The following is a 26,735-nucleotide window of genomic DNA, read 5'->3' as shown; positions in this document are numbered from 1 at the left end:
ATGAAGGAGGTCACAGGAGGCAGAGTTACCAGTGCGTGTCGCTGCCTGGACTCCCCGGTCACGTGACCCCGGACATGCTAGAACTTCCCCGAACAGGAACGGATAAGGACATACACAGATAATGAGACAGAAAATGGGGCACGAGCAGTAAGGGTGCAGATACATGCTACAAACACACGTTAGGATTTCTTCTTAAGTCGCAAAATAACTGATAAACAGGAACATAAGAATAGATTCAAATTTCGGACACATGTCGTATCTGTTTCTCCGTTCTTGGAATAAGTGAAATGAAATGATGCCCCACACTTTCAGGTTTTGATTGTTTTTGTTTTTTGTTTTTTTTTTTTTTTTACATCCAACACTTTTATAAGCATGTACTATGAAATCATGATTGTTAATTTGATGTTAATGGGATATTTAATTTTGATGTAATATGTGCAGTGAATGAAATAAAGATTAAGATACACTTTCAAATAACAACTTTTATAGCACAAGACTGAATAAAACAGAGTAATACCTTTAGAATAATCTTCTGAACTGCAAGTTTGGAACTTTTGTACTCCAAACAGCGCTGCGGCAACATTGTTTGCCAGCCAAACTTTTCTCGTAGCCTTATAATATGTCTTGTCACATCATCATCCTCCGGTTCTGGTTTACGACATTAAAAAAAAAGATCTAATACAAGTGTGAATATGGGCATCACTTAAGGATAATGTATACTACTCCAAATATTTCTACACGGAGAAGACATTTTGATGGGAACTTAAAAGTTTACACAAAGGCTCTATAACTGGAAGAGAAAAAATAGCTTAAAATTTACTTTTAACATAAGCTGGAAAGAAGGAATAATATTTTCCCACCTAAGAAAGGTATCGCAGAAGCCCTAATTCTGCAATCACACGGTTGGTGGCGCCAGAAGACACCGGAACAGGCGCCAGTTAGAAGGTTTTCTTAACAGAAGCCTATGCTGGGCTGGCAAAGAAGTGATGACCACCCACGGTGGGGATATGCTTCCTAAAGATACTCATCCCACAGACACCTTTGAGACCTTTTTTTTCTTGATCTCTTAGCGGCTAAAGATTCTCTCCTTCTGGAAACGTTCCTGTTGCTTCGTTTGTATCTGCCATGCCTACAGGTTGTCCCTCTTAGCCCTGAAGCTTTTCTTGATACATCACGGGAAGGGAAGCAATCCCAACACCACGCTGGCAAAACCGGCAACGCCATGAAGTTGTTCAAGGTTTCTGGTCCTCTTGCGGCCCCTGGGTGGCTCCGTCGGGTAAGCGTCCGACTTCGGCTCAGGTCATGATCTCGTGGTTTGTGAGTTCGAGCCCCACGTCGGGCTCTGTGCTGACAGCTCAGAGCCTGGAGCTGCTTCAGATTCTGTGTCTCCCTCTCTATGTCCTTCACCTGCTCTTGCTCTGTCTCTCTCTCTCAAAAGTAAAGAAATAAACATTAAAAAAAAATTTTTTTTTTTTAAAGATTTCTGGTCCTCTAGGGATGCCTGGGTGGCTCAGTTGGTTAAGCAGCCAACTTCAACTCGGGTCATGATCTCACACTTCGTGGGCTCGGGCCCCACATCAGGCTCTGTGCTGACAGCTCAGAGCCTGGAGCCTGCTTTGGATTCTGTGTCTCCCTCTCTCTCTCTGTCCTTCCCCAGCTTGTGCTCTCTCTCTCTCAAAACATTTAAACATTTAAAAAAAGATTTAAAAAAAGATTTCTGGTCATGTAGAAACAACAAACACCAGCTGATCGAAACAGGGTCTCTGCTAAGGATTAAGGGAGACTTGAACTGTTATGTAAAACAGCATCAGGACAGAATGAGGGTAAGGTACTGCAAAACCCCAAGAGTCGGTTCCTCTTTAAACCTTGTGCCCTTGGCCTCGGCCTCGTCTGGGCCCTATCCGTTGCTGACACACAGAAAGAAACTTAAAATTCTTAACTGACAAGACGGCTAGTTAATATTAGTACAAACAGTGACCGGCACAAGGGACCAAGACGTAAGGAATACAGACGAGGGTACAGAAACACCTACTGACCAAAATCAAAGGATATGGTTATGACCTAGGAAAATAGATCAGAGAACCTATCAGAGTCCAGAGATAGGACCGTTTCCAAAAGACAATCTAGTAAGTGAAAAAGATATTTCAAATCAATAGAGGAATCATTACCTGTTCACAAATCACAATGGCAAAGTGGTTAGCCACTTGGAAAACTATGCAGTTATATGCAAGTGTAAATTACACATGGATTACAGAAGTAAATGTGGAAAAGAAAATGACAGAAGTATTAGAAGAAAATATAGAATATGTTCCTGAAAAAGAATGTTAAAAAAATAATAAATTGGACTTCTTCAAATTTAGCAACTTATGTGCAAAAAAGCCACCATCAATAAAGTTAAAGCATAATTAACAGGTGAGAAGAAAATGTTTATAACCTATGTAAGAAGCTAAGGATTAACGTATAAAATATTTTAAAGCGTATTTTAAATAATACGTTTAATTAACGTATAAAATATTTCAGTAAGAAATAAACATTCTGATACAAAGGTGAACAATTTATAGGAAAAGACAAACAGCCAGTAAACATACTAAAAAATGTTTAACCCACTTAGTATTCAGGAAATCACAATTTAAAATCATAATGAAAAATCATTCTCACCCATCAGACTTGCAAAACATTAAATTAGAAAATATCAACTGCTGACCAGCGTATTCCTTTTTTTTTTTTTCCAGTGTATTCCTTTTTTTTTTTTTTTTTTCCCCAGTGTATTCCTTTTACGCAATATTGTAAAAGCACACGTCCATTCTTGGTGGCTACCTGGCAGATTTAATGAACTGATGGAGGCCGTTGGGGAATGGAAGCGATTTAGGGCAAATTAAAAAAAAATGATTTTCACAATCAATAGTAAATTTAAGGAAAACATACAGCCTCCAAAAAGCCGGGGGGAAATTTCTGTCGAAAGCCAGATTAATTCAGAAAATCACAGATATTTACTAAAACGGGACAGTAGTTACACACCTTAACACCGGAGTGTGAGGCCCCGCCCTAGCGTGCTGGGTGCACGGTACGATCCCAGACAGCAATTCTTTACATCAGAAATAGAAGATGAGCCTGCATCCCACTTTCGCAGTGAGTCACGAATCCGGGGACCAGGGGCGCCTGGGCGGCTCAGTCGGTTGAGCGACAGACTCTTGACTTCAGCTCAGGTCATGATCTCACAGTTCGTGAGATTGAGCCTCACGTTGGGCTCTGCCCTGACAGCACGGAGCCTGCTTGGGATTCTGTCTCTCCCCCTCTCTTTCTGCCCCTTCCCTGCTCACGCGCGTGCGTGCCTTCTCACCATTTCTCTCAAAACAAATAATCACGGAACTCAAAAACAAAACAAAACAAAACAAAAAGAATACGGGTACCAGAAGTCACGTCAGGAAATTGTAACTTTCAAGAGAGAGCCTTCCAGAGAAAAATCATGAAACAAGAAAAAGAGAGAGGGAGAGAGCAGCATAAAGACTACATTAACTGTGCTACGTAGACACAGCACAGCATCTTCTGTTCTAGACACAATAAAACCTCACCAGCGAGCATGGAGGCTGAGCTTCTAGTTCCCTCGCCTTCTCAGCTCACAGCCTTGAAGAGGCACTACCACAGGACAGAATCCTCGACAGCAGCGACAGTGAAGACAGTGGCGAAGAAAAGTTCTGGCATCTTAAGGGGAAAATTACATTATCTTCAGAATGAAAATAAAACTTTTCTTTTGAAAAGTTTAAAACGGAACTGCTGCCTTAGAGTCAAAGATGTAAGTGATGATACCATCCCGCCATGTGAACGTGTCGTCATAATGAAAAGCAGTCCGGCAGCCATACTGCCACTGAGTGCCACGTGAGCTCCGAGGCGGGACGCCGCTGCACTCTAGGGGCCTCGCTGAGAGCTCTAAGAGACTCACAGAATGCACGTTTACCTAAGGCTCGAGACGGGCAAAAAGAGAAAAGAGGGCAACACACAAAAAAAGAGCAAAAGAGTAAATTCCAAAGGCACACGTCAGCAAGAATCATCTCAAAAAGACAGGTTACAAAAGGTTACAATAAAATGTCACGTAGGCATAGACTTTAACACTTCCACTGAAGCGTGACATCCACGGAGAAGCACACACGGCACGCGTAGGTAGAGGACTTCGTGCACAGCAGTCAGGAAGAAAGTGACATCAGCCGTCCTAACGTCCCCCCTGAAGCCCTGCCCTATTACCATTCCCGCTTCGACCCATTCCCACAGAAGTACCGCTCGCTGATTTCTAAGATTAGAGATCAGTTTTTCCTAGCGTTTATTCACATAACTGAATCGTACCACATGTATCCTTCTCTGTGTGACCTTCCCACGCACAAAATAATGCATGTATTTAATGGATGTATTAGTTATCCACCAACGTGTAAGTAACTGTCCTAAAACTTAGAGGTTTAAAACAAGAAATGTTGATCATCTCTCAATTTCTATGGGTCAGGAATTCAGAAGGAGCTTAGCTAGGTGGTTCCAGCCCAGATTCCCACGAGGGCACAATCAAAATGTCGGCCAGGGTGACAGTCACCTGAAGGCTCTGGGGCGGGAGGATCACTTTCCAGGACAGCGCACTCGGGCGCCTCAGCTCTTTCACTGCGTGGACCTCCCTGCAGGGCTGCAGTGTCCCACGTGACACTGGCGTCCCCCAGAGAGTGAGCAGAGCGACAAAGCAGAAGGCACCGCTCTGCCTGGTCACACACCGTCCCTTCCACCATACTACTTGGTTAGAACAGAGGCTGTGAGTCTGGCCTTCACTTAGAGGGAGAAGAGCAAGGCTCCACCTTTTGAAGGAAGGGGTGTCAGAACAGATGTGGACAAATTTTTAAACCACCATGATGGGTGAATATAAATGGAGAAAATGCATAAAACCGTAAATGGAAACGAGTCACCGATTTCAGAGTAACTGTTCGCTGGCGTGAACTGTAACTGGGGCCAGAGAACGGGCAGCAGAAAAGGGGAGTGCCTTTCGCTACACGTGCACCATGTCACCCCTGTACCTGCTTTCTACTGCTGCGTAACAAGTTACCACAAACCGGGTCTAAGATGACACACCTTCAGAGCCCCATGGTTTCCCGGGTCAGGGATCTCGGCTCAGCGTCTGCAGGGCTGAAACAGAGATGTCGGCTGACCAGGCCCGCATCTCGAGACACGCTAGGAAGCGATCCGCCTCTAAGCTCCCCTCGGGTGTTGGCAGAACCCGCTTCCTTGTGGCTGCAGGACGGGGGTCCCCATTTTCCTGCTGACTGCTGGCGGGGTACTCTCGTGAGCTACTTGCGATGGGGCCCCGCCCACAACATGGCAGTTTGCCCCTTCGGTGACGGCAGTGTGGCATCTACTACTGCCTCTGGTCTCTTTTACAGGCCCATCAGTAGGGAGGGCTTGCCCAGGAAAAAGGGCCTTAACTACATCTCAGAAATGCCACACGGAATGACCTACTTCTGGGAGCAAGGCTCCATCCCGCTGGGGTCCTGCCTGCACTCGCAGGGAGGGGACTGCGGAAGCACGAACCCCCACACCCACACAGTGGGCGCCTGGGTGGCTCAGTCGGTTAAGTGTCTGACTTCAGCTCAGGTCACAATCAATCTTGCAGTTCGTGGGTTCGAGCCCCTTGTCGGGCTCTGTGCTGACAGCTCAGAGCCTGGAGCCTGCTTCGGATTCTGTGTCTCCCCCTCTCTCTGCTCCTCCCCTGCTCATGCTCCGTGTCTCTGTCTCTCAAAAATAAATAAACATTAAAAAATAAATAATAAAAAAAAATAAAAGAATGAAGCCTGTTTATGTCAGGCCCGGAAATTTAAGCTTCAATAGCTTTACAATTAATCTGCCCTGGACCGTGGTATGTCAGTAAAATATAGAAAAGTTTCCTTTTCCTGTCAAACTGAAAATATTAATACAAATCAGAATTGGAGGCATAGAGAAAGTACAAACTGGAGAATGTCAGTAAGAAATTCAGTTTCAATGAATTACTTATTTGGGGACTTAACCTCTGTGTCAGACGAAGACACAAAACTATTAAATATAATGATACTATAAAATTTTACTGAAAGGGTAAGACAGAAGCACACAACTTCATTTTCTTCACACTTCTCTAACCATAACCTTCAGGGATTGCTCCTAATTAAGAACATAGTCAGTGAACCATCTGTCAATTTTTTGATCTATTGATATTTTAGGTTTTCAAGGATTTAAAAAAACCCAACAATTCTAAGCAACCCGAATTCAGTAAGACTGTTTCTTCTAAAATCAGTGTCCTACTTAAGCACATAAAACCACAAAATAATCTGAAAGAACGTAGTGTCTTCTAAACAAGCCGGGTCTGCGATGCTACGTACCTGTCCTATCGTACGACGCAAGCCTTTTCTTCTTAACTTTTGGACAAGCGTTAGTTGGGCCCTTCTTTTCCTTTGATACCTCTTTCTTCTTATGAGGAACTGGCTTTGAAAGCTCCTGCAGAGTTCTACTTTCTTGAAGGTACTCTGAAAACAAAAGCATCATTAACTGAGAAACCAGCACGCGCCATACACGATGGCAGGGCCCGCTACGTGCCGGGCCACGCAAGAGATCACAGTGCAATCTCAGTCTCTAAGAGCACAGGCTCCGGGTCAGACGGCCCGAGCTCCACGCGCCGTTCCGAGTTTCCCCGCCCAGTCCCCCACCCTTTCCTCACCTGGGAAACGAGGACTGTTCCAGGGAGAACCTCGGAGGGCGTTAGAGGCTGAAGCCGTTCCTACGCTTAAAGCGCATGGTAAGTGCTTACAAAGACCAGTATTAACTTTATTGTTACAATAAACCTTTAAAATGCGAATGCGCCTGTGAAATCTACAACAAAAGCTTTTTTTATTAACTGCGGTTTAGTAACAAGGCCAGAAACAGATACAAATGCAGAAAAGTCACATTCGGCCAATTTCCCAGATTCCTTCTATGACTCACCTGACCGGTGGGATCTCAGCATGAAGAAGGCAGAAATTACTGAAAATGCACTTTTCAAAAGCAAACAAATTATACATTTTCTCCTTGATATGATGAAAATGTATGTAGTGTGGTGAGCCTCCAGTTAAGTAGGGAATAAGGTACGATAATTACACACAACACAAAAGGAGTACAAGCGACACAGCCGGTAAGTTCCGTTTCCACCCAAGTCCCAAGTCAGAGGAGACAGACAGACAGAGAGAGAGAACATCCCATCTGTAGAGTCAGAGACCACACACCCACCCGGCCGGAGGAATCACACGTCGAGGAGGGTAAGGACTTTCACTGCGGTGGGGACAGGGCTGGGGAGGAGAGAGGTAAGAAAACACAAGTACCGTCCAGGGGGCCACGAGAACGTCTGTGGGAAAGAGCCGTGAAACCTTCCCTTCTCCCCAACATCGAGCCCAGGAGTTTCTCCCACTCCCGTGCCTTAACTGAAACCCGGTGATCTCCCAGACGTCACGCACACGCAGCCCTCTCAAGCACCGGTCGGTGACAGTCCTGCACCCCGCGTGCCTCAAGCCTGGAAAGTGGGCTCGTTTTCGTCCCCGCTCCCACTTCCACTCCCGGACCATTACGTCTCACCCCCTAAAACAAGACCCTACGCCCGAAACTCATGCCTTCTCACTACGTCCTACTCTTGCACAGCTCACGGACATCCACCGATGAATCTGGGGCCCAGGCTCCAGCGAGGGCCTGTTTCCCCGAATCAGACCCGCCATCTTTCTGGCGTCTGATGCGACACCCTGGCCCGCTCCCTGAACGTCCTCACCTCTAGCCCGATCACAGCCCAGCACCTGCCGTCACCTGCCTGTCTCCTTCCTGCACACGTAACGCTTCCAACATCACGTTTTTGACTTCACCAGCACCTCCAGTTCATGGCCCCATCACTGACGACCCATCATCCCTCTGTTTATTCTCCTCTTTCTCTCTATCCAGCCGAAAGTATGTCGCCAACACGCTGCACCCTCACCGTCTTTTGATCTCATCTCCGTGGCAGAGCAGCGGCCCTGGACGAACCCAACTCTGCGTGCTCGATGTGCCCACGTCCCGCAGCCCAGTGCCGTCACACGAAGGCCCACGACGAGGGGATCGGTAACTCCCGAAGGTCACCTTTATTGATCACAACCTGAAGTCCCCGTCTGCCTGGCTGACTTGCCCTTCTGGCTCATCGGTGGCTAGAATTCCCCCATGCACCTCAAACCTCTGAACCTCCACCTTCCGCTCTCTGCTCACCTGCTCTCCATGCCTACTTCCCGGGGAACACAAAGGCACCCGGCGGGAATTCTCTCAACGTGCCACGACTACGCAAGCCGACGAACCACACCTGCGCCCGTCTTTCCCTCCTGTCCCTTCTGACTTAAACAAGGGGGGTGTGTTTCTCTTCCCATCCAAACCAATCCTTTCCGCCTTTTGCCCACACCACCCCCGCGTGCCTACACTATTAACGATTCTTCTCTTCCTCTGTGTCCAGCTCCCAGCATGAATCACCTCGTCCTAGACCACACTCCCCTCCAGTTGACCATCTCTATCTTGCCTTCCGTCACAGACTTCCAGAAAGGGCTGCACGTCATCGGCATTCTGTTTCTTCATCTTCTGCCACTTCTCTCTCTCTTCTGGGCAGGTTCTGGGCCTCCACTCCCGCAGCGCTCCTGCGACTGACCCCTCGGGGCTACTACTTCAGGGCACCCTTCCAGCCCTCATTTTACTCACCAGTATCGATACTTCCAACCTCTCCTTCCTTTTTAAGCTCTAACTGACAAAGAACATCAGGTTGGCTTCGGGCGCCCAACACGATGATTTGGTACGTGTACATATTGCAAGATGATCACCACAAAGAGTCTAGCTAACATTCATCACCACGCGGTCACAATTTCTTTTCTTGTGATGAGAACCTCGAAGATTTACTCTCTTAGCAACTTTCAAACTTGCAAGACGGTATCATTAACAGTCACCATGCTGAACATCACATCGCCACAACTTGTTTATAACTGGAGTCTGTACGTCTGACCACCGTCACCCATTTCACTTGAGTCTTCGTGTGTGCGCACGCGCGCGATCCTTCCTAAAGGTCTTTCAACTGTTTATCCTTTCAAAGAAACATCTCTTGGTGTCATTAATCTTTCCTATTGTCTTTTTAGTCTCCATTTCATTTATTTCTGCTCTGATCGTCCTTATTTCCTTCCTTCTACTGACTTTTTTTCTTTTCTACTTCAAGTGTAAAGTTAGATTGAGATTTTTCTCACTTATCGAAGTAGGCCTGTACTGCTATGAACTTCCCTCTTCTAACTACTTTGCTGTATCCTGTAACTTTGCTATGCTGTATTTAGATTTTCATTTGTCTCAAGGTATTTCTTTGATTTTTTCTTTGGTCCTTAGTTGTTCAGTAGCACACTGCTTAATCTCCACGTTTCTGTATTTTCCAGTTTTCTTTTTGTAAATATTTCTAGTTTTTTGTTTTTTACCATTGTGACAGGTAAGATGCTTGATATGATTTCAACCTTCTTATAGTTATTGAGACTTGTTTTGTGGCCTGCTGTATGATCTATCCTGAAGAATGTCTGTCCCATGTACACACATGTCCCATGTACACACGCGTAGTCTGTTGCTTTTAGATGAAATGTACTACTACATCTGTTAAATCCATCTGGTCTCACACGTTAAGACCAAGGTTTCCTTATTGTTTTGGAGTGTGGGTTTTGTTTTTGTTTGTTTGTTTTGTCTGGATGATCTAACCACTGATGTAAGTAGGATGTTAAAGTCCCCTGCTATTACTGTTTCGCTATCTATTTCTATTCAGGTGCTCCTATGTTCGGTCCATATTTACAAACATTATATTCTCTTGCTGTATTGAACCCTTTGTCATTATATATTGACGTCTCTGTCTCTTATTACAGTCCATTACTACCCCAGCTTGCTTTCTTCTGGTTTCCATTCACATGGAGTATCTTTTTCTATCCTTTCATTTCAGTCTGTGTGTGTTTGTGCAACTGAAGTGAGTCTCCTGTAGGCAGCATATAGACGGGTCTTGTTTCTTATCCATTTGGCCGCTCTGTATTTGTTGTTTGGAGAATTAGTGCATTTGTAGTTGAAGTAACTAATGATAGGAATGGACTTAATGCCATTTTGTTAACTGTTTTCTGGTTGTTTTGCGATTCCTTTGTTCCTTCTTCTCTTGTCCTCTTCCTTTGTGATCTCATGGTTTTCTATAGAGTATTCTTACATTCCTGTCTATCTTTTGTGTATCTACCATAGGTTTTTGCCTTGTGCTTACCATGAGGCTTACATAAAACAACTTATAACAATCTATTTAAGTTGATGGCAACTTAGGTTTGAATGCATTCTAAAATTCTACACTTTTCTCCTCCATCCCACATTTTTATGTCTTTGATGTTCACAATTTACTTTTTTATCCTGTGTATTCATTAACAACAATTCGTGGTCATAGTTCTTTTTGCTACTTTAATCTCTTAACCTTCATAAGTATTCTGCATATAAGTGATTAACCCACCCCCCCTTTACACTAGATTATTCTGACAGACTGTGGATGCACCTCACTACGCTCTCTGATCTGTGGGACAGGTGGCCCGTAAGAGCTATTTCTCCATTTGTAACAGTTCAGCAGGACTCACATGTGCGAGCCCCATGGTCACCGGGCCCAGGAGGTCAAAAGGGGTCTCCTGGGTGGCAGACAAAAAACCCAGGGTGCCAGACTAGTGCGCCAGCTCCCCGCCCCAGGAGAGTCCAGTGACCCAGAGTGGGATAGAGGAGAGCACCCCCCACCAGATGTGCCCACTGGGCTCTGTCCCCCGAGGGTATCTCAGTGGGCCCTCATATGTTCACCAAAGAAGCCTGCCCTGTAGGCTGAAGCTTCAGGACAAGACAACAGACCCCTTTCTCGGAAGGACTGGGGGTCTCTTCCAGTCTGCTGAGTCTGTGCTGGGCCCTGGGTGGAGCCAGGTAAGAACTCCACACTTATAACAGTTCTATGGGACCTGCAGTGTAAGCCCCTCTGGCCACCGGTCAGGCCATCTAGAGGTTCTCCCAGGGCAGCAGCCACGAAACTCAGGGCGCCAAGTGAGCGTACGTGCTCCTTTCTTGGAGATGCTGGGGCTCTGGAGCAAGGCACAGGGAGAGGGTCAGGACGGTACCTGCCAGTCTCCCTTTTTGGACAGCATTTCAATAGGGCCCTGGATGTCAGAAGCCTGACTCTCAGAGCTGAGCTTTAGGATAATCTGATGGGCCTCGTTCACTGAAAGGCTGGGAACGTTTCAGTCATTCGTTCGCCTGCCTGTGCGCTAGGCCCCGGGGAGGGTGACCGCTAAGTCCTTTAAGAACTGTTTCTCGGTTCCCTGCAGCCTTGTAGGTGTCCTGGATCAAAGCCCTGGACTCCAAAGCTAGCTGTCTGCGGGGCTCATCTCTCAGGGATAGGCCTTAAAAGTTGGGGTGCCCAGTGTGGCTCAGGGGGAGGCTCAGGACTGGGAGTCCCCTCCTGGATGGGGGCTACGGGGCCGTGGGCGGGGATTACGGTGAGACCGTGCCTCAGTCTCTCCTACCCATTTTGATGGGGCTTTTCCCTTCATTCCCCAGTGTGCAGGAGTTGATGAGCTCGTTTTGGGGTGTTTCCCGGTGGAAACGGTCACACACGTAGCTGCATACTCGGTGTGCGTGCAGGAAGAGGGAGTCCAGGATCCTTCTACACCAGCCGTCTTGAACCGGGACCCACTCCTTCGTTCCTGGTAGTTTTTTCCTCTGGCTTCTGTGACACCACGTGCTCGTCCTCTCGCTCATCACTCTATCTGGCCTGGCTCTGACCGTCCCCACGTGTCCACTACAGCCACCCTCCTTTGCCCGGGTCATCGCTGCCACGGTTCTTCCGTCCTGCTTCCGTCTCACTTCGTACGCTCTCCTTCGGGAATCTCACCGCATCCACGGCTTAAGTTGCCACCCACATAACTACTCCAAGTACATCGTCTCTGCCCTGGCTTCTCTGAGCCCCAGACACATATGTTCGGCTGCTTGCTTGACATCTCCCGGAGTGTACCAAAGGTATTCAAATTCCACGTGTCCCAAATTGAAATCACAATCTGCTCCCGGCCCCCACAGACCGACCCGTCTTCAGGGCTCCCTGTCTCAGAGAACAGCACCACTATTCGTTCGATCAGACAAGCCAGAAACCTAGCTCTCACCTTTGACACCACCTCTCTCTCACCAACCCACCACCCTGACTGATAATCCTACCTTCAGAACAGCCTAAGCCTCGGGGCGCCCGGGTGGCTCAGTCGCTTGAGCGTGCGACTCTTGACCTCACCTCAGGTCATGATGCCAGGGTTGTGGGATCGAGCCCCGTGTCAGGTCCTGTCCTGAGCATGGAGCCTGCTTAACATATTCTCTCTCTCTCTCATTCTCTCTTCCTCTGCCCCTCCCCCTGCTTGTGTGCTCTCTCTCTCTCTAAAAATAAAAATAAAAATTGAAAAAAAAAAAAGAATATCCAAAGGTTCCCTGTATCAATTCTTCTTCCCCTCCAGTCTATTCTTCAATCTGCAGCCAGAGTGATCTTTTCAGAGTAGAAATCTGATGTCAGCTCTTTGTTTAGACCCTTGCCATGGCTTTTGTCTTCGCAAGATAATGACCTGAATCCTTAACACAGCCGACAAGCCGTTACTTTGCCTGGCCCCTGTATTCCTATCCAGCCTTGTATTTCTGCCCCCCGTTTACTGAGGAAAGTGACGGAAGGGTCACGGCTCTTCTACTTTTCACTCTGCTGGAGCGGAAGCTTTGCCAGCCCTGCGGACACTTAGCTACAAGGCCCAGGCACTCTAGGAGCGAGACAAGTACCGACGTGGGGCCGGGGAGGTGCCAGTTAGATGTCTCCATGTGATTACCTCGATTTTAATTTTTAGTTTTCATAAAGCAGGAAGCATAAACAAGTAAGAGAGGCTTAAGGTTGAACCGCAACAGGGTAAACAGACGCCGTGGGCAACGAGAGGCAAAGCTAAAAGCAGGCCAGCTGGCACCAGGTGGTGCGGAGTGCCCCACGGATGCTGGGGACCACGGCTCAGGGAACAGAACCCACACAGACAAGGGTGCGAGAGCGTCCTGCAAAAAGGCTTACCAGTCCGAGAGGGAAAGCAGGGAAAACCGGCAATTAAACTGAGTAGCGCTGAAGTTTGGACAACCCGGGAGCAGAGAAGTGGGAAGGGCGGAGGATACTGGTATCACAGAGGCTGCTGGAGGGAGAAGGGGGCTATGGATGGAGACCAAAGAGCAACCTTCATAAGGTGAGGACATAAAAGAGCTGTGGACAGGGCGCCCACGGGGTCAGTCGGTGAAGCGTCCGACTCCCAACTCCGGCTCAGGTCGTGATCGTTCGTGCATTCAAGCCCTGTGTCAGGCTCTGTGCTGACAGCGTGGAGTCGGGAACCTGCTTCAGATTCTGTGTCTCCCGCTGTCTCTGCTCCTCCCCCTCTCGCCCTCGGTCTCTGTCTCTCTCTCAAAATAAAAGTTGAAAAATTAAAAAAATTTTAATTTATTTTACATATGGTTAATGGCAGAATTTGAGACGAGCAGAAAGAAGACTGAACCGACGGAGGCGTGTGGAGGAGTAATCAGGGCCCCCACAGACAAGAGCGACAAAGGAGGTCACGGCACAACCAGACGTACGGGGGCCTTCAGGGAATGCTGAGCCAACCTGAGTCCTTGCCTCACAAAAACCCCCAAAGTTACAGAAACGTCAGATTTTCTCGGTGGTGGCAGCGAGATCACTGTTATTTTGATTACGATGACAGCATTTAGATTATGTCCCCTTCAAGAGGCAAGCTCTCTATCTGAAGATATTACCAACTGCCAAGACTAATGAAACCCATCAAGTACCAAACCTCGTATTTTGAAAGTGAACTAGTATTTCAGCGTACGTTACTTGTTTTTCTCAGTTTACGCTATTGAAATTTCTTCCCATCTCCATAAAAGAAAACATAAATTGACATGCCTGGATAGTAATCTTGATAGATTTCTTCTGTCTGTCCTGACTTCAAGGCTCCAGAAAACGTTTCAAGTGTTTTATATTCTAAGGTTTCCTTTGCTGCTGCTTTAGCTGGTTGAGTCTCTGATGATGTGTCGTCTCCATACTCCTGTTCCTCGTATTTCCGAAGCCTGATGTGACAAAGAAAGTCAGATGGCGTGGTCGACGTTCTCTAGGACTTGACGCTTAAATCTTTATACTATACAATGTAACACCTATCCTTTCAAACCATTTTTGATAGACCCTCTAAAAAGTAGATCTGAACAAGGAGAGGCTATCTAGTTAAATGCAAAAGAGATCTGATATTATTGTTGAAATTTTAATGCTGGAAAGGACTTAAGAATCCTCACCTCACCTAAAAGATGAAGAACTGTTACCCGATTAGCTAGCGGCAGAGTGAGGTCAGAATACAGTTTCCTGGAATTCAGTACCCTTCGTTATAAAACAATCACCCACAACCACACTTATTGAGATTCAAACCAAAACCTTTTCACAATACATTAGCCAACTGCCTGTTTGTAAACGCTGGAAAACCTTTTCATAAGAACCGAATCCACAATCACTGCCTACAACTGACTTACACCACAGACCGTGTTTTTACGAGGCGGGGGAAATTCAGGGTTCTGTAGATCCTCACATACTGCTCGGTGGGAAACAGTAACTACCAGTAGGGTAAATGAAAACACTTAATCACCTGAACAAGAAGGGAAGTTCCTCGCAAAGACGGAGCACGACCTCTCTATACTTGCTCATGGATACTTTCCTTAGGTGTTAAATCTTGAGTGTTTTGAGTCCCCTTAGTCTAAAAACTCCTTGAACAGTCTCCTCTTCATTGAAATGTCAGTCCGTACCCTCTGTTCGTTTTTTATACTGAATCGCATGCCACTTTCTTAACAACGCTTAGTTCTTCATGCACTTTGGATAGTAACCTTCTGCCATTTTATATGTGCTGAAGAGGTCTGGTTTGGTCCTCTCACTTCCTTGATGAAGTCTTCACAAACGTAAGTTCTTCACTTTAATATAAGCTAATTTATCTATCTTTGTCTTTATGATTTGTGTTTATTCTTAAGAACTCTGCCCTTACTCCAATCTTGACAAAATTCTTGTACTATTTCCTAACAGTTTTAAAGTTTTGCTTTTACAAGTCTTATACATCATATGTTGGTTCTTAAATCCCCGAGTTTTGGGTACGATGCGTGGGGCAGGCCCTCCCCTCCACACTCCCATAAGGATCTGTGATGCCACAGCACCATTATCGAACACCCCCGTCCTTCCCTTCCCTGACCTGTAAAACAAGTCCGTGTTACTCAAAATGTATATACCATTATCCACGTTTCTTTATTTGTATTGGTTTCTCCTTGTTTCTGTATCCCAGTGCTTTAATTGCTAGAGTTGTGACAGCTGTAGGGTAAGATTCCCAACTTTCTTTTTCTTGAAGAGTGCTGACACACTCGTGGCCCTTTGCTTTTCTATACAAATTGTGTTGCATTCTTAATTATATTTTGTAATTTTCTCCATTAAGGTCAAACATATAATTTCAAAAATGATTTTTTCCAGGTACTGGATTTTTCGTTACAATTACAAATGGTAGTTATGATTTATTTACATTTTCAATCTACCGCTGGAATGAAATTCACTTACATAAATTGATTTTAATCTAGCAGTCTTGCTAATTTAAATTCACTTATTAATTATGAAACTTTGTAAATTCTTTTCTACTTTTTTCTAGACACCATTTATAAATGATTACGGTTTCTCCTTTTTTAAACTTTTCGGCTTTCATCTCCTTTTGTCCTCGGTTTTTTTTCTTGTCTTACTGCCCTAGGACCTTTTATAGGCTGTCACATAGAAGTGGCAATAGCAAATATCCCTGTCACTTTTCTCAACTTACAAGGAACACTTTTAGCTCTTGACCATTAAAAATATTTGCTTCAGATTTTTGGTAAATGCCCCTAATCATGTAGTTTGCTAACAGTTTTTATCATTAACAGACAATGCATGCATTTTATCAAATGCTTTTCTTCCTTTGATCTATTAATGGTAATTGGTATTGATGCATTTTCTACTGTTCAACTAACCTTGCACTTCTGAGATGAGATACTCAATTTGATCTTGGTGTATCATCCACTTTTACAAGCTGCTATAACCTGTAGGTTACAGGTTAAGTAACCTGTAACCTATAACACATTTACGGTTTTTTACTTCTCAGGTTGTGAATGAAACTGACTAGGAAGATTATGTCCTAACTCAATTTAGGGACTATCTTCTCTTTTTCTGTTCTGTGGAAGAAGTTGTGAAAGACTGGACTTATTTTTTCTTGAATTTATGTTAGAACCTGTAAACCTGTTAGAAACTCAGAAACTCTGGCAATCTGCCTGAGCCTGATATGTGTGGTCCGGGTGGGGGTGGGGGGTTTCAGTCATGATTCATAACTACCAATGTGACAATTTTAGTGGATAAAAAGTTCATCTTCCCTATTACCTATTGAGCCTATTTTGTTCATACCTTTCCTAAAAATTTGATATCGTGTTTCAGACTAACTGCCATTGAACAGTTAATTTACCCCACCCCCAGATGTGCCTGTTGGCCATCTGGATGTCTTCTTTAGAGAAGTGTCTATTCATGTTTTCTGCCCATTTCTTCACTGGGTTATTTGTTTTTCGGGTGTGGAGTTTGGTAAGCTCTTTATAGATTTTGGATACTAGCCCTTTGTCCAATAGGTCATTTGCAAATATCTTTTCCCATTCTGTTGGTTGCCTTTTAGTTTTGTTGATTGTGTCCTTTGCTGTGCAGAAGCTTTTTATCTTCATGAGGTCCCAGTAGTTCATTTTTGCTTTTAATTCCCTTGCCTTTGGGGATGTGTCAAGTAAGAAATTGCTGCGGCTGAGGTCAGAGAGGTCTTTTCCAGCTTTCTCCTCTAGGGTTTTGATGGTTTCCTGTCTCACATTCAGGTCCTTTATCCATTTTGAGTTTATTTTTGTGAATGGTGTAAGAAAGTGGTCTAGTTTCAACCTTCTGCATGTTGCTGTCCAGTTCTCCCAGCACCATTTGTTAAAGAGACTGTGTTTTTTCCACTGGATATTCTTTCCCGCTTTGTCAAAGATGAGTTGGCCATACATTTGTGGGTCTAGTTCTGGGGTTTCTATTCTATTCCATTGGTCTATGTGTCTGTTTTTGTGCCAATACCATGCTGTGTTGATGATGACAGCTTTGTAGTAGAGGCTAAAGTCTGGGATTGTAATGCCTCCTGCTTTGGTCTTCTTCAAAATTACTTTGGCTATTCGGGCCTTTTGTGGTTCCATATGAATTTTAGGATTGCTTGTTCTAGCTTCGAGAAGAATGCTGGTGCAATTTTAACTGGGATTGCATTGAATGTCTAGATAGCTTCGGGTAGTATTGACATTTTAACAATATTTATTCTTCCAACCCATGAGCACGGAATGATTTTCCATTTCTTTGTATCTTCTTCAATTTCCTTCATAAGCCTTCTATAGTTTTCAGCATACAGATCTTTGACATCTTTGGTTAGACTTATTCCTAGGTATTTTATGCTTCTTGGTGCAATTGTGAATGGGATCAGTTTCTTTATTTGTCTTTCTGTTGCTTCATTAGTGTATAAGAATGCAACTGATTTCTGTACATTGATTTTGTATCCTGCGGCTTTGCTGAATTCATGTTATCAGTTCTAGCAGACTTTTGGTGGAGTCTATCGGATTTTCCATGTATAATATCATGTCATCTGCAAAAAGTGAAAGCTTGACTTCATCTTTGCCAATTTTGATGCCTTTGATGTCCTTTTGTTGTCTGATTGCTGATGCTAGCACTTCCAACACTATGTTAAACAACAGCGGTGAGAGTAGACATCCCTGTCGTGTTCCTGATCTCAGGGAAAAAGCTCTCAGTTTTCCCCATTGAGGATGATGTTAGCTGTGGGCTTTTCATAAATGGCTTTTATGATGTTTAAGCATGTTCCTTCTATCCTGACTTTCTCGAGGGTTTTTATTAAGAAAGGATGCTGAATTTTGTCAAATGCTTTTTCCGCTTCGATTGACAGGATCATACAGTTCTTATGTTTTCTTTTATTAATGTGATGTATCAGGTTGATTGATTTGCAAATGTTGAACCAGCCCTGCCTCCCAGGAATGAATCCCACTTGATCGTGGTGAATAATTCTTTTTATATGCTGTTGAATTTGATTTGCTAGTATCTCATTGAGAATTTTTGCATCCATATTCATCAGGGATATTGGCCTGTAGTTCTCTTTTTTTACTGGGTCTCTGTCTGGTTTAGGAATCAAAGTAATACTGGCTTCATAGAATGAGTCTGGAAGTTTTCCTTCCCTTTCTATTTTTTGGAATAGCTTGAGGATAGGTATTATCTCTGCTTTAAATGTCTGGTAGAATTCCCCAGGGAAGCCATCTGGTCCTGGACTCTTATTTATTGGGAGATTTTTGATAACCGATTCGATTTCTTCGCTGGTTATGGGTCTGTTCAAGCTTTCTATTTCCTCCTGTTTGAGTTTTGGAAGTGTGTGGGTGTTTAGGAATTTGTCCATTTCTTCCAGGTTGTCCAGTTTGTTGGCATATAGTTTTTCATAGTATTCCCTGATAATTGCTTGTATTTCTGAGGGATTGGTTGTAATAATTCCATTTTCACTCATGATTTTATCTATTTGGGTCATCTCCCTTTTCTTTTTGAGAAGCCTGGCTAGAGATTTGTCAATTTTGTTTATTTTTTCAAAAAACCAACTCTTGGTTTCATTGATCTGCTCTATAGTTTTTTTAGATTCTATATTTTTAATTTCTGCTCTGATCTTTATTATTTATCTTCTTCTGCTAGGTTTGGGGTGTCTTTGCTGCTCTGCTTCTATTTCCTTTAGGTGTGCTGTTAGATTTTGTATTTGGGATTTTTCTTGTTTCTTGAGATAGGCCTGGATTGCAATGTATTTTCCTCCCAGGACTGCCTTCGCTGCATCCCAAAGCGTTTGGATTGTTGTATTTTCATTTTCGTTTGTTTCCATATATTTTTTAATTTCTTCTCTAATTGCCTGGTTGACCCATTCACTCTTTAGTAGGGTGTTCTTTAACCTCCATGCTTTTGGAGGTTTTCCAGACTTTTTCCTGTGGTTGATTTTAAGCTTCATAGCATTGTGGTCTGAAAGTATGCATGGTATGATCTCAATTCTTGTATACTTATGAAGGGCTGTTTTGTGATCCAGTATGTGATCTATCTTGGAGAATGTTCCATGTGCACTCAAGAAGAAAGTACATTCTGTTGCTTTGGATGCAGAGTTCTAAATATATCTGTCAAGTCCATCGGATCCAATGTGTCATTCAGGGCCCTTGTTTCTTTATTGACCATGTGTCTAAATGATCTATCCATTGTTGTAAGTGGAGTATTAAAGTCCCCTGCAATTACCACATTCTTGTCAATAAAGTTGCTTATGTTTGTAATTGTTTATATATTTGGGGCTCCCGTATTCGGCGCATAGACATTTATAATTGTTAGTTCTTCTTGATGGATAGACCCTGTAATTATTATATAATGCCCTTCTTCATCTCTTGTTTCAGCCTTTAATTTAAAGTCTAGTTTGTCTGATATAAGTACGGCTACTCCAGCTTTCTTTGGACTTCCAGTGGCATGATAAATAGTTCTCCATCCCCTCACTTTCAATCTGAAGGTATCCTCATGTCTAAAATGAGTCTCTTGTAGACAGCAAATAGATGGGTCTTGTTTTTTTATCCATTCTGATACCCTATATCTTTGGGTTGACACATTTAGTCCATTTACATTTAGTGTTATTATAGAAAGATATGGGTTTAGAGTCATTGTGATGTCTGTAGGTTTCATGTTTGTAGCGATGTCTCTGGTCTCACAGGATCCCCCTTAGGATCTCTTGTAGGGCTGGTTTAGTGGTGATGAATTCCTTCAGTTTTTGTTTGTTTGGGAAGACCTTTATCTCTCCTTCTATTCTAAATGACAGATTTCCTGGATAAAGGATTCTTGGCTGCATATTTTTTTTTTTTTTGTTCATCACATTGAAGATTTCCTGCCATTCCTTTCTGGCCTGCCAAGTTTCAGTAGAGAGATCCGTCACGAGTCTTATCAGTCTCCCTTTATATGTTAGAGCACGTTTATCCCTAGCTGCTTTCATTTTCTCTTCATCCTTGTATTTTGCCAGTTTCACTATGATATGTCATGCAGAAGATCGATTCAAGTTACGTCTGAAGGGAGTTCTCTGTGCCTCTTGGATTTCAATGCCTTTTTCCTTCCCCAGATCAGGGAAGTTCTCAGCTATGATTTCTTCGAGTACACCTTCAGCACCTTTCCCTCTCTCTTCCTCCTCTGGAATACCAATTATGTGTAGATTATTTCTCTTTAGTGCATCACTTAGTTCTCTAATTTTCCCCGCATACTCCTGGATTTTTTTATCTTTTTCTCAGCTTCCTCTTTTTCCATAATTTTATCTTCTAGTTCACCTATTCTCTCCTCTGCCTCTTCAATCCAAGCTGTGGTCACCTCCATTTTATTTTGCAGCTCATTTACAGCATTTTTAGCTCCTCCTGGCTGTTCCTTAGTCCCTTGATCTCTGTAGTAATAGAGTTTCTGCTGTCCTCTATACTGTTTTCAAGCCCAGCGATTAATTTTATGACTATTATTTTAAATTCACTTTCTGTTATATTGTTTAAATCGTATTTGATCAGTTCGTTAGCTGTCGCTACTTCCTGGAGTTTCTTTTGAGGGGAATTCTTCCATTTTGTCATTTTGGATAGTCCCTGGAGTGGTGCGGGACTGCAGGGCACTTCCCCTGTGCTGTCTTGAATAACTTGCGTTGGTGGGCGAGGCTTCAGTCAGACCCGATGTCTGCCCCCAGCCCACTGCTGGGGCCACAGTCAGACTGGTGTGTACCTTCTCTTCCCCTCTCCTAGGGGCGGGATTCACTGTGGGGTGGCATGGCCCGTCTGGGCTACTTGCACACTGCCAGGCTTGTGGTGCTGGGGATCTGGCCTATCAGCTGGGGTGGATCGGCAAGGTGCAGGGGGCGGGAGGGGCAGGCTCAGCTCGCTTTTCCTTCCGTGATCTGCTTCGGGAGGGGCCCTGTGGCACCGGGAGGGAGTCAGACCCGCCGCTGGAGCGATGGATCCGCAGAAGCACAGCGTTGGGTGTTTGCGCAGTGCAAGCAAGTTCCCTGATGGGAACTGGTTCCCTTTGGGATTTTGGCTGGGGGGTGGGCGAGGGAGATGGCGCTGGCGAGCGCCTTTGTTCTCGACCAAGCTGAGCTCTGTCGTCCGGGGCTCAACAACTCTCCCTCCCGTTGTCCTCCAGCACCCCCCCCCCTCGCCCCATTCTCCGAGCAGATCTGTTAACTTATAACCTTCCAGATGTTAAGTCCCGCTTGCTGTCAGAACACACTCTGTCCGGGCCCTCCACTTTTGCAAGCCAGGCTCGGGGCCTCTGCTTTGCTTTGCCAGCGGGCTGCCCCTCCGCCCCGGCTCCCTCCCGCCAGTCCGTGTAGTGTACACCGCCTCTCCGCCCTTCCTACCCTCTTCCGTGGGCCTCTCGTCTATGCTTGGCTCCGGAGAATCTGTTCTGATAGTCTTCTGGTGGTTTTCTGGGTTATTTAGGCAGGTGTGGGTGCAATCTAAGTGATGTGCAGGACGCAGTGAGCTCAGCGTCCTCCTACGCCGCCATCTTCCTCCCCCTCCTACTCCCCAATTTTCTCTCTACCTTTTCATTCTTCTTTCTGGAGAATTTCCTCAGCTTTACTTCTGCTATTATATATTTAATATCCAAAAGATATTTTGCCTCCAAACGTTCCTCATTTTTAATTCCCCCCCCTGCTGCTTCCTCGGTCACCTGACAATCCATGATAGGCTTCTGTGATTTGAGTTTCTATCAAGCTATAAACTTCCCTCCCACGGTCACGGGTCACCCATTCGTGTTTAAGAATCCTCACCGAGATCAAGCTGTGGGGCCACTCTTCATGCTCTGTCATGCTGTCAAATGGCAGATTTCACTGCGGGACAATCGGAGGTTTTCCCCGCTGGCATTAGGTGTAGATCTTTCCTGTTGGCTGGTCAGTTTCCCAGAGGACACTTTTCTTACCTTTGGCTGTGAGTGTTCTCAGAGGCAAGCGGAGGAAGAATACCAAAGTCGCCTCTGACCCGGGGACAGTAATCTACCCTCAGCTGGGTCTGCTGTCCCCACATCCCGGAACTCTCCTATCGGAATGAAGGAAGAAACACTCTCCTGGCCGAGTGGGGTGAAGGAAAGGCCCCTGCCTTCTACCTGCTGCTTCTACAAACTCCCGAGCTCCTGCTCTCACTGCCACTGCCCCCTCAGCCCCAGCATGCTCACCGAGGGGAGGGAAGAGGAGGGGCGGGGAGAGACGCAGGGGTGAAGCAGCTGCCTCCGGGCTTCGCCTGCCGCCGCCCGGGGTGTGCTGTGTCCTCTCTGCGGAATCCGTAGAGACCGTGTCTCTGGTCTCCCAGAACTACTCCGGTGTCTCCCACATGCTCTTGTCTCCTCCCTCCGTCCTTTGTAGTCTCCTCCTACCAGCTCAGTGGGATTTCAGGAAGGAGACCCTGAGCCCGTCAGCGTTTCCTTATTTTCTTCCCGAGTGGATGCTGATCCGAGAGGGATGTGAAAAAGGAAAACACAGGGTCCCTCCAACCTCCTCTCCACTCTCTCTGCGCCGCCTCTTCCGCTCTGAGTTGTCGTTTTCTATCCACCATCGACACCAACAACTAACCACCTATTGCCTTCCCGGGGCTCTTCAGTTTTCGGTCACTTTCTCATTCCCATCAACCCCTCTCTCACTTTTTGGCACGTCCAGGATTGGGCTGGGGAAGGAGCGAGGAGCCGGCGTGAATCCGCCCGTCCTGCCGGCACCACGCCTAAGGACCACTCCGTCATAAAGGCCGGCACCATCATCCGATCCTCCCAGGACTCCTCCCAGGACACGTGGCATTTTTCACTGTCAGAAGGGCTTACCGCTAGCATACAGCGTTGAGATTTTAACTTGATTATATCTTATTTTACCTTGCTTTTGTGTTGCTTTTCTCCCGGTTCACGTCTTCATCTGTCATCATGTCAATGGGTATATTTTCGATATTTGTTTTTCTAAACAGGACTCTGAAATAACAGGCCGCAAAATACACATTCATGTTATCTTTTAAACATAAAGGATGCTCTCACAGCTATGACTACCAGTTTCAAACCTGCATATGTGGCTCCCATCCTCCCACTAGGCTCAATTTAACATCTCCATGACCTTCAAGTATTTCCTCCGAATCGCAGAATTTCCCGACCCTTCACGAGGCTAGCGATCCCTCTCAGGGCAGTCTCGGTATTCTCTAACTTCCTCTAAGGCAGCTTTTTCCTTCTTACAAAGACGGGTTTGTGTGCATATAATTCCAATTTACCTTCAACTCCATACTAAAGGTAATTATAAGCTTTAAGAGCCTCCCCTCAGGAAGAATCATCAGAAAGAACGTAGGGTAGTCAACATCAGCAGCGGCCGAAGCTATTAAACTCGTTCACCATATTCACTAAGTACTAAAAGGCCATATCCATACACCACCAGCATTCTTCAGACAGAACAAAAGGAAGCGGGTTTTGAAATAAGAAAAAGAAAGGCTCGTTTTCTGATTCCTGAGGGAAACCTAACAAGATCCAGAAATCTTCCAAAAAAGGATGATGTTCTGCCCAGGCGTGGAAGTATACTGTAACTAAAGTTAAGGCAAGATGTTAGCCTAGAATCCATGTAGGGTGGAAAAAGCTTTAATTGTCATGCGACTCAGCATCAGACAAATCAACTATGACTGCAATAGGCCAGAGGCAAGAGTAGTTCTTACTGGAATAGACAGGATAGAGAGTTCTACACTAGCTGTGAAGCCAACAACAGCAGTATCAACACGGGACAGGTCTATCTGGTGATGAGACTCAGAGTGTAGAAATCAGACCCAAAGAGTACCAGGAAGGGCCACAGAAAGATCATTTACTGCAACCAGGAACTGAAGGCTACAAATTTGGGGCCCACACTTGAGACAAGGAGACGAATCCAAGGGAGACCCCCACTAGATTCAAAAGCATCCCTGAATCAAACCCATTCTGGATTTGCAACAGAATAGAGGTCGGCAAAATTTTTCTAAAAGGCCAAAGGGCATTTTAGGCTTGTGGACCAGAAGGCAAAAATCCAAGATGGTACTTATGTATTAGTCATACAACAAAAGATAGAACAAATTTCCACAGATGTTTCATTGATGAAATTCAATGTACAAAAATAGTTGAGTATAAGTGTTTTTAATACAAGCCTTTTTTTTTTTTTGAGAGAGAGAGCAAGTGAGCACAAGCAGAGGAGAGGGGCAGAGGGAGAGAGAATCCCAAGCAGACTCCTTGCTCAGCGCTGAGCCCAATGCAGGACTCGAAGGGAGGGGATATTGCCGTACAAAACATGGCAATAAAGAAAACAAAGGTAAGAGCATTAAACTCATTCCACGACCCTGGAATCATGACCCAAGCCAAAATCACAAGTCAGATGCTCAACCAACTGAGCCACCCAGGCACCCCAATACAAACCTTTTAATGAAGAGAATAGAATTCTTTTGAGAAGGACACCATTTTATGTGATTGGGATTCAAAGTTAGTGTTACCTATCATCAAACTGCTTGTCATTATTCCTTTACAAAAACCATTCTCAGCTTGTAGACACAGAAAAACAGGTGGCGGGCCAGATTCAACCAATAGGCCATCATTTGCCAGCCACTACTAGAGAGGAGACATCAGTCCCAACAGCTACTTTAATGTGGAGTGGCTTATACTTTCATGCTATCACCATCACCACCAAACATTAAAAAAAAAAAAAGAGGAAAGTTATGCAATCACACTCTTAAACAAAATCAAAATGAGTTGGTAAAAAAAATCAAATGAGTTATTCTTTTTTCCTAGAAGACAAGTGAAAAAATCAAGTCAACCTCACACTTCTCCACAGCAACATTCAAATGCCAGAACATTTACTCAGGAGAAAAGAGTGGCTTAAGAATTTTATCAGAGCCGAGTTTTCGTGTAAGTATGAAGCTAACATTCTCACACGTGCAGAATTCAGTAAAGATATCGTCCACGGACCTTTCTTGTAAAATGTATGCAATAATTTTTGCATAGAGATGAAGGCAAAAATATGGCAATAAAGAAAACAAAGGTAAGAACATTAAACTCATTCAAGTATAGAATTAGGTCAAAACAACTATTGGACATATGATTACAGAACCGAACACTTTTGTACAGGAAAAATACTATAAGTACTGAAAAAAAATCAAGAGGGGGAGAAGAGAAAGTAAATGGAATATAGGAAGCATGAGTGTTCTTCATCTTTTTTTTTTTTTAATTTTTTTTTTCAACGTTTATTTATTTTTGGGACAGAGAGAGACAGAGCATGAATGGGGGAGGGGCAGAGAGAGAGGGAGACACAGAATCGGAAACAGGCTCCAGGCTCCGAGCCATCAGCCCAGAGCCCGACGCGGGGCTCGAACTCACGGACCGCGAGATCGTGACCTGGCTGAAGTCGGACGCTTCACCGACTGCGCCACCCAGGCGCCCCGTGTTCTTCATCTTTCAAATACACAGGTCAACAGACACTACTTAAAGCTGATAAATAAGAGAAGTCTAACTATATTACTTAAAAGTATAAAGATACCCACAAGAAGAACTAAAATTATAATACATGCAATAAAAAATCTGGGAGTATGAAGTACCAGTTAAGAATGTAAATGCATGAATCATGTTCTGATTTCTTCATTTCACAACATGGAGTCAACGGGTGATACCTAAAGTGCATAGATAACAAAATAAAGGTTAAAATATATTCTATGTCGTAAGTCTAGAAGAACTGGAATAATGCATGAACCTTTCAAAATATCAGAAGCAAAACACAACTCTGTGTTTACACAAAACAGGGATTTAAAACACCAAAAAAAGTAAACAAAGGATAACTGTGGTTGACTTCAGTAGGCTGCCCATATAATATTCAATCCCTCCTTCCCTTTCCCAAATAGTACCCACCTTTTATTTAGGTAGATCTGAGCAAATTATCAAGGGATAGAGATGGAAAAAATGAGGACAGGTTAAACAGTGGAGACGGCAGAATGGTAAATCTGACATAACACTCATCAGGGGTCTGGAAGAAGAGAGATAATGGGGAATATAATGACAGAGAGTTTTGCAGACACTGAGCTACAGTTTCACAGAGTTCCACAAATTCTAACGCATATGTTCGTATACATGAACATATACATATGTAAGTGTACACATGCATATGTACACACACCCCTTCAACACAGTGAAACTGTAGAACACCAAAGATAAAAAGGAGATCCTAACAGTAGCCAGAGACAGATTACTTAAAATGAGAAGAAGTATGAACTTCTTTATAGCACACGTGCGTGTGCACACACGCGCACACACACCCCTAAAACAACAGTATAACATCTCCAATGTTCTATGTGCTGTCAACTCAGAATTCTACACCTAGCAAAAATATGTTTCAAAAAATGAAGGCAAGATAAAGACATTTCAGGCAAATAAAATCAATAGACAAATAAAATGTACTCCACAAGGACTTAAAAAAGAAGGAATACTATCCCAAGATGACAGGTCTAAGATACAAGAAATAATCACTAGCAGAAGTAATGAATATGTGTAA

The 26,735-nt window shown here is 44.5% G+C and overlaps 1 protein-coding gene across 1 annotated transcript in view; it reads right to left on the bottom strand.

Moving 5' to 3' along the window:
- Positions 1 to 26,735, bottom strand: part of DNAH14 (dynein axonemal heavy chain 14) — a 327,779-nt gene that overhangs the window by 285,823 nt on the left and 15,221 nt on the right. Inside the window, exons 2-5 of the mRNA XM_043569070.1 lie at positions 23,078 to 23,183; positions 14,003 to 14,166; positions 6,378 to 6,521; positions 518 to 648 (exon numbers count right to left, since the gene is read on the bottom strand). Coding sequence (XP_043425005.1) covers positions 518 to 648; positions 6,378 to 6,521; positions 14,003 to 14,166; positions 23,078 to 23,183 — 545 coding nt within the window. The remainder of the gene's footprint in view (positions 1 to 517; positions 649 to 6,377; positions 6,522 to 14,002; positions 14,167 to 23,077; positions 23,184 to 26,735) is intronic.

This window comes from Prionailurus bengalensis, chromosome E4 (assembly GCF_016509475.1).
Source record: "Prionailurus bengalensis isolate Pbe53 chromosome E4, Fcat_Pben_1.1_paternal_pri, whole genome shotgun sequence".
Lineage (NCBI taxonomy): Eukaryota > Metazoa > Chordata > Mammalia > Carnivora > Felidae > Prionailurus > Prionailurus bengalensis.
Note: the sequence above shows the minus strand (reverse complement) of the source record. Positions and strands in the feature narration are given on the sequence as shown.